We start from the raw sequence: 12,245 nt of genomic DNA on the forward strand, positions 1-12,245 counted from the left end.
AGGCGAACAGCTTACCTGAGGTCAGGAGTTCGAGACCAGCCTGGCCAGCGGTTCCAGTGAGGCCCATGTGAGGCAGTCACTCAGGGCAGTAGCCCCCTCGCTGGCCTCCCCACTTCCACTCATACCCACTATGGCCCACTCCCCATACCTCACATTCCTGCCCAGGGTCCCCCAGTGGTCCCATCTTGCTGAGAACCTGCCCGCAATCCTCTGCCTGCACGGGCTCACTCAGCCACACAGGTGTCCTCGCAGCTGCTGCCCCTCACAGGGCTGGCCCCTGCCTCAGGACTGCAATGCCTGGCTGTTTCTTCTGCCTGGAATGCTCACACCCCAAATCTTGGCGTGGCTCTCTGCTTCACATATTTTACATTTCTGCACCACCATCACCTCCCCAGAGACCACCATGTCTAAAAGTACTCTCCCCACCATCATTCTCTGCCATCCACCATCATTCTCTGCCATCTTCATAGCTTGCTTTTTTCTTTTTTTTTTTTTTTAATTAATTAATTTATTTTTTTGAGACAGAGTCTCGCTCTGTCACCCAGGCTGGAGTGCAGTGGCTCGATCTCTACTCACTGCAAGCTCCGCCTCCTGGGTTCACGACATTCTCCTGCCTCAGCCTCCCGTGTAGCTGGGACTACAGGCGCCCGCCACCTCGCCCGGCTAATTTTTGTATTTTTAGTAGAGACAGGGTTTCACCATATTGGCCAGGATGGTCTCGATCTCTTGACCTCGTGATCTGCCCGTCTCGGCCTCCCAAAGTACTGGGATTACAAGCGTGAGCCACCGCGCCCGGCCATTTTCTTTCTTTTTTTTTTTTTTTTTTGAGACTAAATTTTGCTCTTGTCGCCCAGGCTGGAGTGCAGTGGTGCGATCTCAGCTCACCGCAACCTCCTCCTCTCGGGTTCAAGCGATTCTCCTGCCTCAGTCTGCTGAGTAGCTGGGATTATAGGCATGCGCCACCACACCCAGCTAATTTTGTATTTTTAGTAGAGACGGGGTTTCTCCATGTTGGTTAGGCCAGTCTTCAAACTCCCAACCTCAGGTGATCAGCCTGCCTCGGCCTCCCAAAGTGCTGGGATCACAGGCGTGAGCCACCACGCCCGGCTGCTTGCTTTAGTTTTCTTTATCACACTTAACGTTACCTGGAATTCCTTCTGGCTTACTGGTTTATTTGGGTGTGTCTCCCACTAGAATATAAGGGCAGGACTGGCTCCAGTGGGCCTCATTATCTCCAGGGTCTGGCATAAATGGGCACTCAGCTATTTGCTGAATCAATAAACGTGTGTCAGCTATCAACCTGGCCTGCCCTGCCCATCCTTTGGGCCTCTCCAGTGTTACTGGTGAACCGTTAATTACAGGACCCAGTCCTCACAGACAAGGGAAGGGGAAAGCACATGACCTCATCTTAGCCAGTCAGAACCGTCCCTGTGACTGTCACACAGAGAAGCCTAATTCATGGGGAGGGAAAGAGTCAACAGGTTGAAGGCAAGGCAAGAGCTGGAGAATCCCGGCACACAGCAGAAAACCCTGAAGCTGGCCCTACTTTGGGACTTTCTGGCCAAATGAACCAATACACTCCATGTTGAGCTTAAGTGAGTTTAGGCTGGTTTTCTGCCACCTGGACTCTGACAGCTAGAGGACACTCTTGCCTGCTGAGTGCCTGGCCCACTGAGCTGCTCAGTTAACAGGTGAGACTCCATAAGGGGAAGTGACCACCCACAGAAGGACGGCCAGCCCAACAGCCCCTCCCACTGCTGGCAACTGCACTGTGGTTTTCCTCTGGGGAACGGAGCTTCCCCATTGGTGCAAGGTCAGGGGGGTGTATATGGTCTGGGTGTGGCCAGTGAGGGACCATGAGCAATGAGGGGCAATGGGCATCAGTCTTGGTACTTCTTTTCCCCCATGAGGATTTCTTTTGAAATTATTGGGCAAGGCCAGGCACGGTGGCTCACACCTGTAATTCAGGCGCTTTGGGATGCCTAGGTGGGCGGATCACCTGAGGTCAGGATTTCAAGATTTCAAGACCAGCCTGGCCATTATGGTGAAACCTCGTCTCTACTAAAAATACAACAATCAGCCGGGCATGGTGGTGGTTGCCTGTAATCCCAGCTACTCAGGAGGCTGAGGCAGGAGAATCGCTTGAACCTGGGAGGCAGAGGTTGCAGTGAGCCAAGATCTCGTCACTGCACTCCAGCCTGGGGGACAGAGCAAGACCCTGTCTCGAAAAAGAAAAGAAAAGAAAAGAAAAAAAGAAAAAAGGAAAGAAAAGAAGAAAGAAAGGAAAAAAGAATGAAGGAGGGAAGGAGGGGAGGGGAGGAAAGATGCTCTCTGTCCACTGTGGCAGCTGAGCTGCTGGGGCCCACTGCTGCCGCACCCTGGGGAGAGCTACCTCAGTATGAAGACTACACACTCAACAGTACAGGGAGGGGAGGGAGAGAGTTCCTAGGACATTGTCAGAGGCCCCAAGCCCCATCCAGGCATGCCAAAAGCTGGAACTATCCTGGGGCTTTTCCTTTTTTGTGAATTATCTTTATTTTTGTGGCTAAGCCACTAGATTGTTTTTTCTGCCACTTGCAATGGAAGCATCCTAGCTGATACTACAAGAGCCCCTGAGCCCCAGCCCCAGCTGGGCCCCGCCCTCGGCAGGAGTGAGCTGCACTCACGTCAGGCTTGAAGGGCGGCTCCAGCATGCCGGCTCCCAGCCGCTTGAAGTTCAGCTTCTTAAAGAGGGGGTGCTCCTTCACCTCGCGGGCACTGCCGCCACGACACCCCAGGCGTTCAGCCGGGTCCTTGCAGAGGAGCTGTGGCAAGGCAGGGGTGAGGTGGCCGGGCAGGCGGGTGAGTGGGTGGGAGGGAAGGAAAGGTGCGTCCACCCCAGCCCTGGCTGGCCAGGCTTCCGTGAGCTGCCGTACCTGTGAGCAGAGTGAGCGGGCCTGCGGGGAAAAGCGCTCGGAATACTCCTCAGGGACCTCCTTCACCAGCCGCTCCACCTCCTCCCGCTTGATCTTTTTCTTCCTCTGCTGGAAGGGCGACTGGCCTGCGATCATTTCGTACAGGAGGCAGCCGAGCGCCCACCAGTCAGGGCTGAACGTGTACCGTTCATTCTTTACCACCTCCGGAGCTGGGTGGGTGGCATGGGAGTTAGGGCTGGGCAGGAGGCGGGCAGTGGACCCTCAGGCCCCAGGAATGCCAGCGCACGTTAGGTCTGGGATCCACTCAAACTCGCTGGCCAGGCAGGTGCCGTCCCAGCTTGGGGGGGACCTTGGCCAGTAGGAGAGCACAGGCCCCATCAAGCGGTTGGGTACAGCCTTGCAGGAGGCCACGCCCAGGTCCCTGGGTCTTCAGATTTTACACAAGAAGTCAGAAATCTGTATTTTGTATGTGAAACCATCTGGCTTACTAAAAACAATTTGACTTAAACACAAATGTAGGCCAAATTGGGCCCACGTGGCTACCAGTTTGCAACTTCTGGATTTAATAACAGTGAGAAGAAGGAAACTCCTATTTTCTGACTACCTCCTACCTTCCAGGGCAGCCCCGTGGGGAGTTTTCCCTGAACTCTCTCTTTTCATCTTCCAGGCAACCCTGGGAGGCAGGTATGATGAGCGTTTTACAGTGGCAAAGTGAGGCCGGGAGCAGTGGAGTGTCTGGTTCAAGGCCACGCAACAGGCAAGAGGTGGAGCCTGCAGAGCCAGAACTCTGCCTCCTGTGTCTCTCAGTCTCCAAGTGGAATGTGGGGCCACATCTTGGCCCCTCCACTGGCCTCCTTCACAAATGGGCACAGGCAGGGCAGGGACTGGGGCCACAGAAACAGATGGAGGGTCTCTCTCCTCCATCCCCCAGTAGCCACTTGCAGGCTGAGCCATAGCAGGGTTTAATAAGTATTTAGCGGCCAGGCGCGGTGGCTCAAGCCTGTAATCCCAGCACTTTGGGAGGCCGAGGCGGGCGGATCACAAGGTCAGGAGATCGAGACCATCCTGGCGAACACGGTGAAACCCCATCTCTACTAAAAATACAAAAAAATTAGCCGGGCATGGTGGCGGGCACCTGTCATCCCAGCTTCTCAGGAGGCTGAGGCAGGAGAATGGCGTGAACCTGGGAGGCGACGGAGCTTGCAGTGAGCAGAGATCGTGCCACTGCACTCCAGCCTGGGCGACGGAGCGAGACTCCGTCTCAAAAAAAGAAGTATTTAGCAAATGAATGACATGGTTTCACAACTGTGTGCGGCCCTGGCTGAGTCTTGGTCTCCTAAGCTCTAGAAGAGGAGCATTGGTATGGGCCCTTTCTACTGAGGCCCCTTCTGAGAGAAGCCTCCCTGACAGAAGTGGGTGTGGCTGGATGGGTGGACAGTGAGGGAACCCAGGAGGCTAGTGGGCCGGGCAAAGAAGACTCACCCATGTAGCCCACAGTGCCCACACGGCCTTTGATGGTCTGGCCCTCGGGCACGTGCACAGCCAGCCCCAGGTCAGAGATGCGGATGTGGCCTGAATGTGGGTGGAGAAACAGGTAGACCCGTTAACAGGCCAGGCTTCTGCCTCTCACCCCACCCTGACCCACCCCAGGCACCCCCACACACCGTGGTCATCCAGCAAGATGTTCTCCGGCTTCAGGTCCCTGTGCAGAAAGAAGAACAGGGTCAGATGCTGCTCAGTCTGCCAGGGAGCCAGACGGGGTCAGCCCCTCCTAGCTCACTTGCCTCCTCGGGCCAGGTGTGGAGCAAGGTGCAAGACTCATTTGCTGCCAGGGCGACAGACAGCCCTGCTCTCCCTGGCAACAGCTCGGATTCAAGGGAGCAGAGGAAGGATTTATAGAGCTAGGACTCCCAGGACTCTCTAGGCGAGTGGAAGGCAGCTCCACCTAGGAGAGGCCTCCCCAGTGGCCTTGCTCACCCCTTGGTGACTGACTCTGCCTTTCCCCTCCATCAAATGGGACTACTCATCTGTCCCCTGACGAGGCTGCTGTGAGGCTCACAGGAAGTCAGCAACCTTCAGAGCCAGGGTGCTCTCTTACCCAGCCCCGTGTGCCAGGCACTCTGTACTTAACTCACTGGGCTCCTCCAACAACCTGGGAAGTAGGAATTACAGTCTCTGCTTCCTAGAAAAGGAAGCAGTGTTGGGAGCAGGGAGCTGACTGGCCTAAGGTCACACGGTGGGGGGTAGAGGGATTCCCCCGTGGGTCCACCAGAGCCCAAAGCCTAGGTCTGGGCCACTCAAGTTGGCCTGGCATGTGAGTTAAGCCAGTGCCACAGCCCCCACACCAATGTCCTTCTGTAGTCTGGCCTGATCGGCAGCCTTGGCCACCTCCGTCCAGGCCCAGCTGCAGTCGCTGGCAGGGAAGGACTAAACCCCTGGGGTAGCCGAGCCCTCCTAACCTGTACACAATGCGCTCCCGGTGCAGGTCCTCCAGGCCACAGCAGATCTCAGCGGCGTAGAAGACGGCCCGTGCTTCGGGGAAGCCAGCCTGGCCCATGTGGTAGATGTGGAACTTGAGGTCGCCCCCATTCATCAGTGTCAGCACCAGGCACAGCGCGTCCTTGGTCTCATAGGCGTAGGCCAAGCTCACCTGTGGCCGAGGGGACCCGAGCCCTCAGGCAGGAGCTGCGGGGCGCTTGGCGGCAGGGCTGCCCAAAAAAGCCTTCTCGGTGCCACTCCTTGGGCCCAGCCTGCTCCCCAAGCCTGGCATCAATACCCCAAACCCGCCCTTCCCGGCATCCCGTGCGGGAGGGTGGGGCCTGGGGGTAGGGAGGGCCAGGGTGCCAGCATGGCCAAGGGGAAGAGAGGGTCCCCTTCTGTACTTACTACAAACCTACTGTTCACTTTCTCCAGGATCTGCTTCTCGTTCAGCGCCATGGCCTCCCCTTTCCGCTTCTTGATCCGCTTTTTCTCTAGCTTCTTGCAGGCGTACATCTTACCGGTGGCCCGCACCTGGCAGGCACACACCTGTGGCCAGGCAGAGAGGGGTGAATAGAGGCCAGCTGTGCCCTTGCTGGGCATCCAGGGGGTGGTCCAGGACCCAACACACCCACCCTTTTCACTCTTCCAGGGGCACTGGCCTGGCCACTCACCTCCCCAAAGCCACCTTTGCCCAGGACTCGGTACTGCCTGAAGGTGTTTTTGGTCACTGGCTGCCTGTGGCAAGGGGTGGGGAAGCAAATGCTGGCTGAGCAGGAGAGCCCAAGGCCTGGGAAGAACCCCAGCAACCTGGCCTGTCCCCAGAACCCCAGCAACCTGGCCTGTCCCGGTCCAGCCTTCAGGGAGCTCACCTTTCCAGCCACTTCCACTGCAGGAAACGGTTGAAGTAGATGCTGTCGAGGTAGTCGGCAAAAGGGGCCACGCTCAGGTACTCATGGGTCAGCCTAGTGAGGGAAGGCAGGCCCAGCTCACCTGCCAGCCCCTGACATTTCAGGCTCTTGGCTTGATGGGCCAGGCCTCCCATTCTGCACACGCTTAGCCCACAGGTATCATTGTCGGCCAGTCCTCCCGCTACCCTCCGAGTGGAGAGACACACAGCCTGTGCTGAAGCTGTGGGTACTACTGAGGGGAGGCAGCCTGCTCAGGTCACACAGCAGGGGCAAGGCCAGGGCTGGGCAGCTGAGCTCCCTCACCAGCCACTGAGCTGTTCACAGTCTTCCTGACCCCCAGAAGCTCCCTCCTCTGGGCAGGGACAGGCTTACCGGGTGAGTTCCTGGAAAAGGTCTTTGCAGGGCCCCTGCTCCAGCCGCTGGGTGCAGTTCGTCACCAGCTGCCGGGGGACCTCTGGGATGAGGTCAGGACCCTGGGAACAAGCCCCAGACAGGTCAGTGCAGGGGCTCCCTTGGACGGCTACCCACTCCCAGGGGAGAGGGGTCAGGCATCTCGGGCTGGTGCCATGGGAGGCTGCAGGCCGGGGGTGTGCCAGCCAGCCTGGTTGCTGAACTTCTTCCTGCTGCCCACCCGTGAGGCAGAGCACAGAAGAGCCACTGGGAGGCCGCCTGGCCCAAGCCCAGCCCATACCCTGGGCTGCATGCCCGCCGTGCTGCCTGGAGCAGCTCCAGGGCACTCTCTGCCCAGGCTGTGTGTTATGCCCGTCTGTGTGAAGAAACCACCCTCAGAGGCCTGACACTGTGGCCACTCCTCTCCCCGACACTGGGCTCTGGCGGCTCCTGTCATCTCTCCATCACTGCTCACTCACCGTGTGGCTCAGAAAATTCTGCATTAGCTGCCGCCCACATGCCTTTCGCTTCTCATCCGGGGTCACTTCATACTCAGCCTGCAGGGTGGAAAGCAAAGAAGCTGGAGGTCTGGACAGAGCAAGCAGCAGGTGTGGGGAGGAGGGGCACATGGGGCCGGGACCTCGGCCACCCGCAGGGCTGGGCAGGGCTGGGCTGCACTCACCACCCCGTCCAGGAAGGCGATGCAGCGGCTCAGCTCCGGCCTCGTGGCACAGAACTCTCGGAACAGCAGGCGCCCAATGGGCTGCCGCTCGCACAGGCTGTGATAGTCACGCTCTGTGGGCAGTGATGGAAGCTGCTGGGTCCACAGCCCCAGAGCACATGGGTGGGGCATTCCTGCCCACACCACCAGGCCCTGGGCCCCCACAACAGCTTCCAGCTCTGCAGTGTGGCAGCCACAGTCTTCTTCGGAACCCTCACCACAACCCTAAGTTGGGCACAGCTGTTTTGGGGCTGTGAGGCCCAGAGAGGTTAACTGACTAGCTCGATGTCACACAGCCAGGAGTCTGGCTCCAGAGACCAGGACTCCACCCACCTCCCTGCATCGTCTCCTGATTTACACGACTTGCCTGATTTACACGACTTGCGTATGTCACAGTATTGGGGTTGGGTGCGGTCCATGAGGTTCCGGCCCAGCCCAGCCCCGGCCAGGCCCACACCTGCTGCCTGCCTGGCGAAAGTGCGAGAGGAAGCTGTGGCTTCCGGCACGCTCTCAGCTGGGCCTCCTTCCCAGGAGGTGGGAGCAGCCCTGGTGTGCTCTGCCCACGTGCAGGCCACCAGGGGCCTCAGCAACCGTGGGTGCTGCTCAGACCTGGGCCCTTGGCCAAGATTGGCAGGAACTGGGGTCCCGGGCCCTTCTGTCCCCTCCCAGGAGTAACCCTGTCACACTGCCCAGGCTGAGGGCTTCTGGTCAAGGCTTTGCTAGTCGCCCCTCTGGGCTGGGCCTGGGAGGCTAAGCCCCAGCGTGGAGCTCCCAAGGCAGTCAGTCTATGGGCTGGCCCAGCGGCCACTCCCTCTGTCTTGTGGGCCCTGCTAACCTTAGCTGGCTCTCCTTTTCAAAGTGGTATCAACTGCCCCAATCTGCCCCTGCCCTATTCCTGACACCCGCTTCACTCACCACCAGCGTGACCCTGTTTGCTGTCTGCTCTCCACCCATCCCAAGCCCGGGAACTGAAACTGGGCTGAATGGTACAGTCCTCATCCTCCTGCTCACTGGATCCCCCAAGCCTGTCCCTCTGCCCCAGGGCAAGGTCTCAGGGGAGGCTCCCCCGGCCCCGGCAGGGCCCCCCGCGTTGGCACCCGCAGGCCCTGCCCAGGCCTCACCGAGGCTGAGCCGCAGCTCTTCGCACTGGCTGATGTGCGGGAACTGCAGCATCTGCCGCCATTTCTTGCTTTTGCCTTTGCGATTTCCACCGCCACCTGTGGGAGCAAGCGGACACTGGGTCTCGGGTCTCAGTGCAGTCCAGGGCCTCCAGGGCCCAGCCAAGGCAGAGCCAAGGCAGAGCCAAGGCAGAGTGGCACCTCAGGCCTTCCCTCTGCACGCTCCAGCACGCCCTTGCTGCGTTCCAGGACACACGTGGTTCTCCTGCTTCAGGCTCCTGCGCTGGGAGAGCCAAGAGAGGCAGTGAGGTCGCTGGGGGAGGACGGTGTTCTAAGTAGCTCCAACAATGGGTCCAGCCTCAGCTGCTTCCCACCAGGTAGGAGTTCCCTCAGTGAAGAAAGGGGAGAAGGACATCGCAGTGGGGGGAACTGCAGAAGGCCCAGGAGGGAGAGATTCTAGGCCAGTGGGGCAGGCCTGAGAGATGCACAGGGTAGCCTGGGGACAAGGAGGCTCCCAGGCCTCTGTCACCAGGCCCCACATCAGAGCTATCAAATGCTCAAACAAGGCAGGGGCAAGGGGGCTGGCACCCAGGACTCCCCATCCCCTGCACACTGGGGCTTCCCCGGTCCACTGCCTGCTTTGCTTGACCTCGCAGACACCCCACCTGCAGCGGCTGAGGTCACGGCAGCAGTGGGATTGCCTGCAGAGCCCAACAGGTGTGAGAAACATGGGCCAGATGTGAGATGACCAGGAACAGTGAAGGCCCCTGTGACAGAGGCAGCTGCAGGACACCAGCTGATTGCTTGATTGCTGCTAGAAGGGTTTCTGGCTCAGTGTGGCCAGCTCTTCTGATTTTTCAAAAGCAGCTGGAAATTCAGACTCTCACATAAAATATTGGCCCTCATTTTATAAAAAAGAAAAAAAAAAAAAAACTCACTGCAGCCAAAGAAATAAAATGTGTCAGGGAGCTAGCTAAACGTGTGTGGCCTGTGGGCCACCAGGTTGAGGAGGGTGGAAGGGGCCTGAGCCTCCCAGAGCTGGGTCTGAATCTCTGATTCACACTGTAGGTCCATCACTTGCTATCTGTGAACTTCAGCTTCTCCATGTGTGTTATGTGGTGCATGGGAGACGCTGTCCACATTAAGTTGGGCTGAGTCAAGAGGTGAGCCCCAACTCCAACAACTCCATGGCAACCTTAGACAACCACTTTCTCATGCTGGGCCTCAGTTTCCCATCTGGTTTTTCAGTCCTGTATCCATGTGGCCTGGGTGAGGGCAGGTGGTGCAAGGGCAGAAGTTGCCTTCTAGGGAGGGGGCAAGGCGAGGTCCCTGGATGACTCCCTGACCTAAGCTGCCTGGAGGAGGAACTACTGCAGAGGCCCATTGAGAAACTTGCTAGAGGCCTCCTGCGAGCATGCCCTGCAGTCATTGCTTCACTGTGAGTGAGCAACAGACCCCCACCCCTCAACCCAGGGCAAGGCCTTCCCAGAAGGGGAACTCCTCCCCCACACCCACAGGTCCCTCACCCAACCCTCCATCCGCCAGCCTCCCACCCTCAGTTACTTCCTCCTCCCCCCTCCCAGCCACATCAAGGCAGCAGCAAAGAGTCACATGCAAATATCCTGTCCTGAGCTGCCCAGTCAGTGGGGCTCCTCCCCACCCTCCCCATCCCCTTTCAGTGTCCCTGGGCCCCCTTCCCATGCCTCTGAGTGCCTGGGAAGAGAAGGGGCACTGAGGGAGGTCTCAAGCCCCAGCGTTGTCCCACTCCATCCTCACAGCAGCTCTGCCAGAGCAGGCCCAATTTCCTATGAAAACTGATGTTCCGAGGTGAGGAATCAATTCACCCAAGATGACTAAGCCTAGAGGTGACAGGATTGGTACCCAGCTCCCTATGGCCACAACCCAAGCTCCTTTCCCACCCCAAACATGGCTGTATATACACACCAAGGGTTCCCAAACCCCACTTGGGGTCTCAGATCACTCGGGAAGCTGTCAAGGGTCCCAGCCCCAAGCTCATGGAAAGCCGGTTCATGAGTTGGTTCTGATGCAGCCCGCCCAGGTGCCTGGGCTCAGGACTCAGTGACAGTCAGGGTTTCTTTTAGTCTTTTTTTTTTTTTTTTTTTTTTTTTTTGAGACGGAGTCTTGCTCTGTCACCCGGGCTGGAGTGCTGTGGCCGGATCTCAGCTCACTGCAAGCTCCGCCTCCCGGGTTCACGCCATTCTCCTGCCTCAGCCTCCCGGGTAGCTGGGACTACAGGCGCCGCTACCTCGCCCGGCTAGTTTTTTGTAGTTTTTTTAGTAGAGACGGGGTTTCAACGTGTTAGCCAGGATGGTCTTGATCTCCTGACCTCGTGATCCGCCCGTCTCGGCCTCCCAAAGTGCTGGGATTACAGGCTTGAGCCACCGCGCCCGGCCTCTTTTAGTCTTTATATCCCACCCCCAACCGTTCCACAAAAAAGGGTACTGAAGTTGAGAGAGAAGAGACATGTTTAAAGCCATGAAGGTCGGCCAGGCGCGGTGGCTCATGCCTATAACCCCAGCAATTTGGGAGGCCAGAGGCAGGTGGATCACTTGAGGTCAGGAGTTCAAGACCAGCCTGGCCAACATGGTGAAACCCGTCTCTACTATAAATACAAAAATTAGCTGGGTGTGGTGGCGTGCACCTGTAGTCCCAGCTACTTGGGAGGCTGAGGGAGGAGGGTCACTTGAACCCAGGAGGCGGAGATTGCAGTCAGCCCTGCAATCCAGCCTGGGTGACAGAGTGAGACTCCATCTCAATAAAAGCCATGCAGGTGGGAGGGGCAGAGCCAGGTTGTGGTAAGGGTTCTCAAGTGGAGGTACCAGTCCCCAGTCTGGCCACACCACCCTGTGCCTTGCCCATGGCCTGACAAAGCTTGTCCAAAGGTACCCACACTCTCCGGCCAGGCAGTGCCATCAGCAGGCCTGAGGCCTTAACTGGTTACAGCTCTAGGGAAGAAGTCCTGTTTCGGCCCTCCCCACCCCTCCTCCCTGGCTCGTTGGATGACAAGGCAGAACAGAATCGGCAGATGCCCCCAGAGGCTGGGAGGAAGGCCTAGCCCATGGGCTCGATAAGGGACAGGGGATAAGACGGGCTCCCCAGGCACTGAGGACCCAGCCTGCCATGCCATTTCTGAGCTGCACCTCGCCGGGGCACTGGGTGGGCATGGGGTGCCAGGTGTGGCACCCAGCTGGAGGTTCCTCTGGGCTTCCTATAGACTGTGCCGGTCATCCTGTGTCTTAGGCCTGAGTCAATCACAATATTGCTGTGTGACTGATGCTAATCCCTCAGTTTCTCACGTGTAAAATGGGGCAGAAAGGTGAAGCAGATAACTTTTTAAGCCTGGAAGCCCAGTAAAGGGTGGAAAAACTGTCATGATCTCCCTCCTTGCCCTGGAGTTCCAAAAAGAAGAGTCTTATTTACTGCTGCTTCCCCAGCACCCTGGACAAGGTAGGGCAGAGTGGTTGGTCAGTGATCATGTTACTGAGGTGGGGTGTGGCAGGTGGGGGCAGACTGACCACAGGGCAGTGAGGACCCGGTCTGGTCCTTGTGTTTCTCCCAGGACCTGCACAGAGCAAGTGTCTGATAACATCTGGGGTGGGAGCCACGAGGAGCTACACACACACTCGGTCCACCAGACTGGTTTCCCCAGTCAGGCCTTTGAACTTACAATACTGACAACGCAGCCTGCCCT

The 12,245-nt window shown here is 58.1% G+C and overlaps 1 protein-coding gene across 6 annotated transcripts in view; it reads right to left on the reverse strand.

Annotated features, from left to right (window-relative positions):
• The window catches only part of GRK6 (G protein-coupled receptor kinase 6), a 29,048-nt gene that overhangs the window by 15,994 nt on the left and 809 nt on the right, over positions 1-12,245 (reverse strand). For 4 of the 6 annotated variants that reach the window (XR_004056258.1, XR_004056257.1, XM_030926834.1 and 1 more), the window contains exons 2-13: positions 8,537-8,632; positions 7,377-7,489; positions 7,174-7,251; positions 6,677-6,777; positions 6,266-6,358; positions 6,068-6,131; positions 5,802-5,942; positions 5,375-5,565; positions 4,580-4,617; positions 4,398-4,487; positions 2,916-3,124; positions 2,667-2,804 (exon numbers count right to left, since the gene is read on the reverse strand). Coding sequence is in view for 4 of the 6 variants with exons in the window: in XM_030926834.1 (XP_030782694.1) it covers positions 2,667-2,804; positions 2,916-3,124; positions 4,398-4,487; positions 4,580-4,617; positions 5,375-5,565; positions 5,802-5,942; positions 6,068-6,131; positions 6,266-6,358; positions 6,677-6,777; positions 7,174-7,251; positions 7,377-7,489; positions 8,537-8,632 (1,352 nt within the window). In the remaining 2 variants the exon portion in view is untranslated. Of the gene's footprint in view, positions 1-2,666; positions 2,805-2,915; positions 3,125-4,397; positions 4,488-4,579; positions 4,618-5,374; positions 5,566-5,801; positions 5,943-6,067; positions 6,132-6,265; positions 6,359-6,676; positions 6,778-7,173; positions 7,252-7,376; positions 7,884-8,536; positions 8,633-12,245 lie in introns of those variants that run through there. The other 2 variants (XM_030926836.1, XM_030926837.1) reach the window with 2 other exon arrangements.

This window comes from Rhinopithecus roxellana, chromosome 3 (assembly GCF_007565055.1).
Source record: "Rhinopithecus roxellana isolate Shanxi Qingling chromosome 3, ASM756505v1, whole genome shotgun sequence".
NCBI classification, from domain to species: Eukaryota; Metazoa; Chordata; class Mammalia; order Primates; family Cercopithecidae; genus Rhinopithecus; species Rhinopithecus roxellana.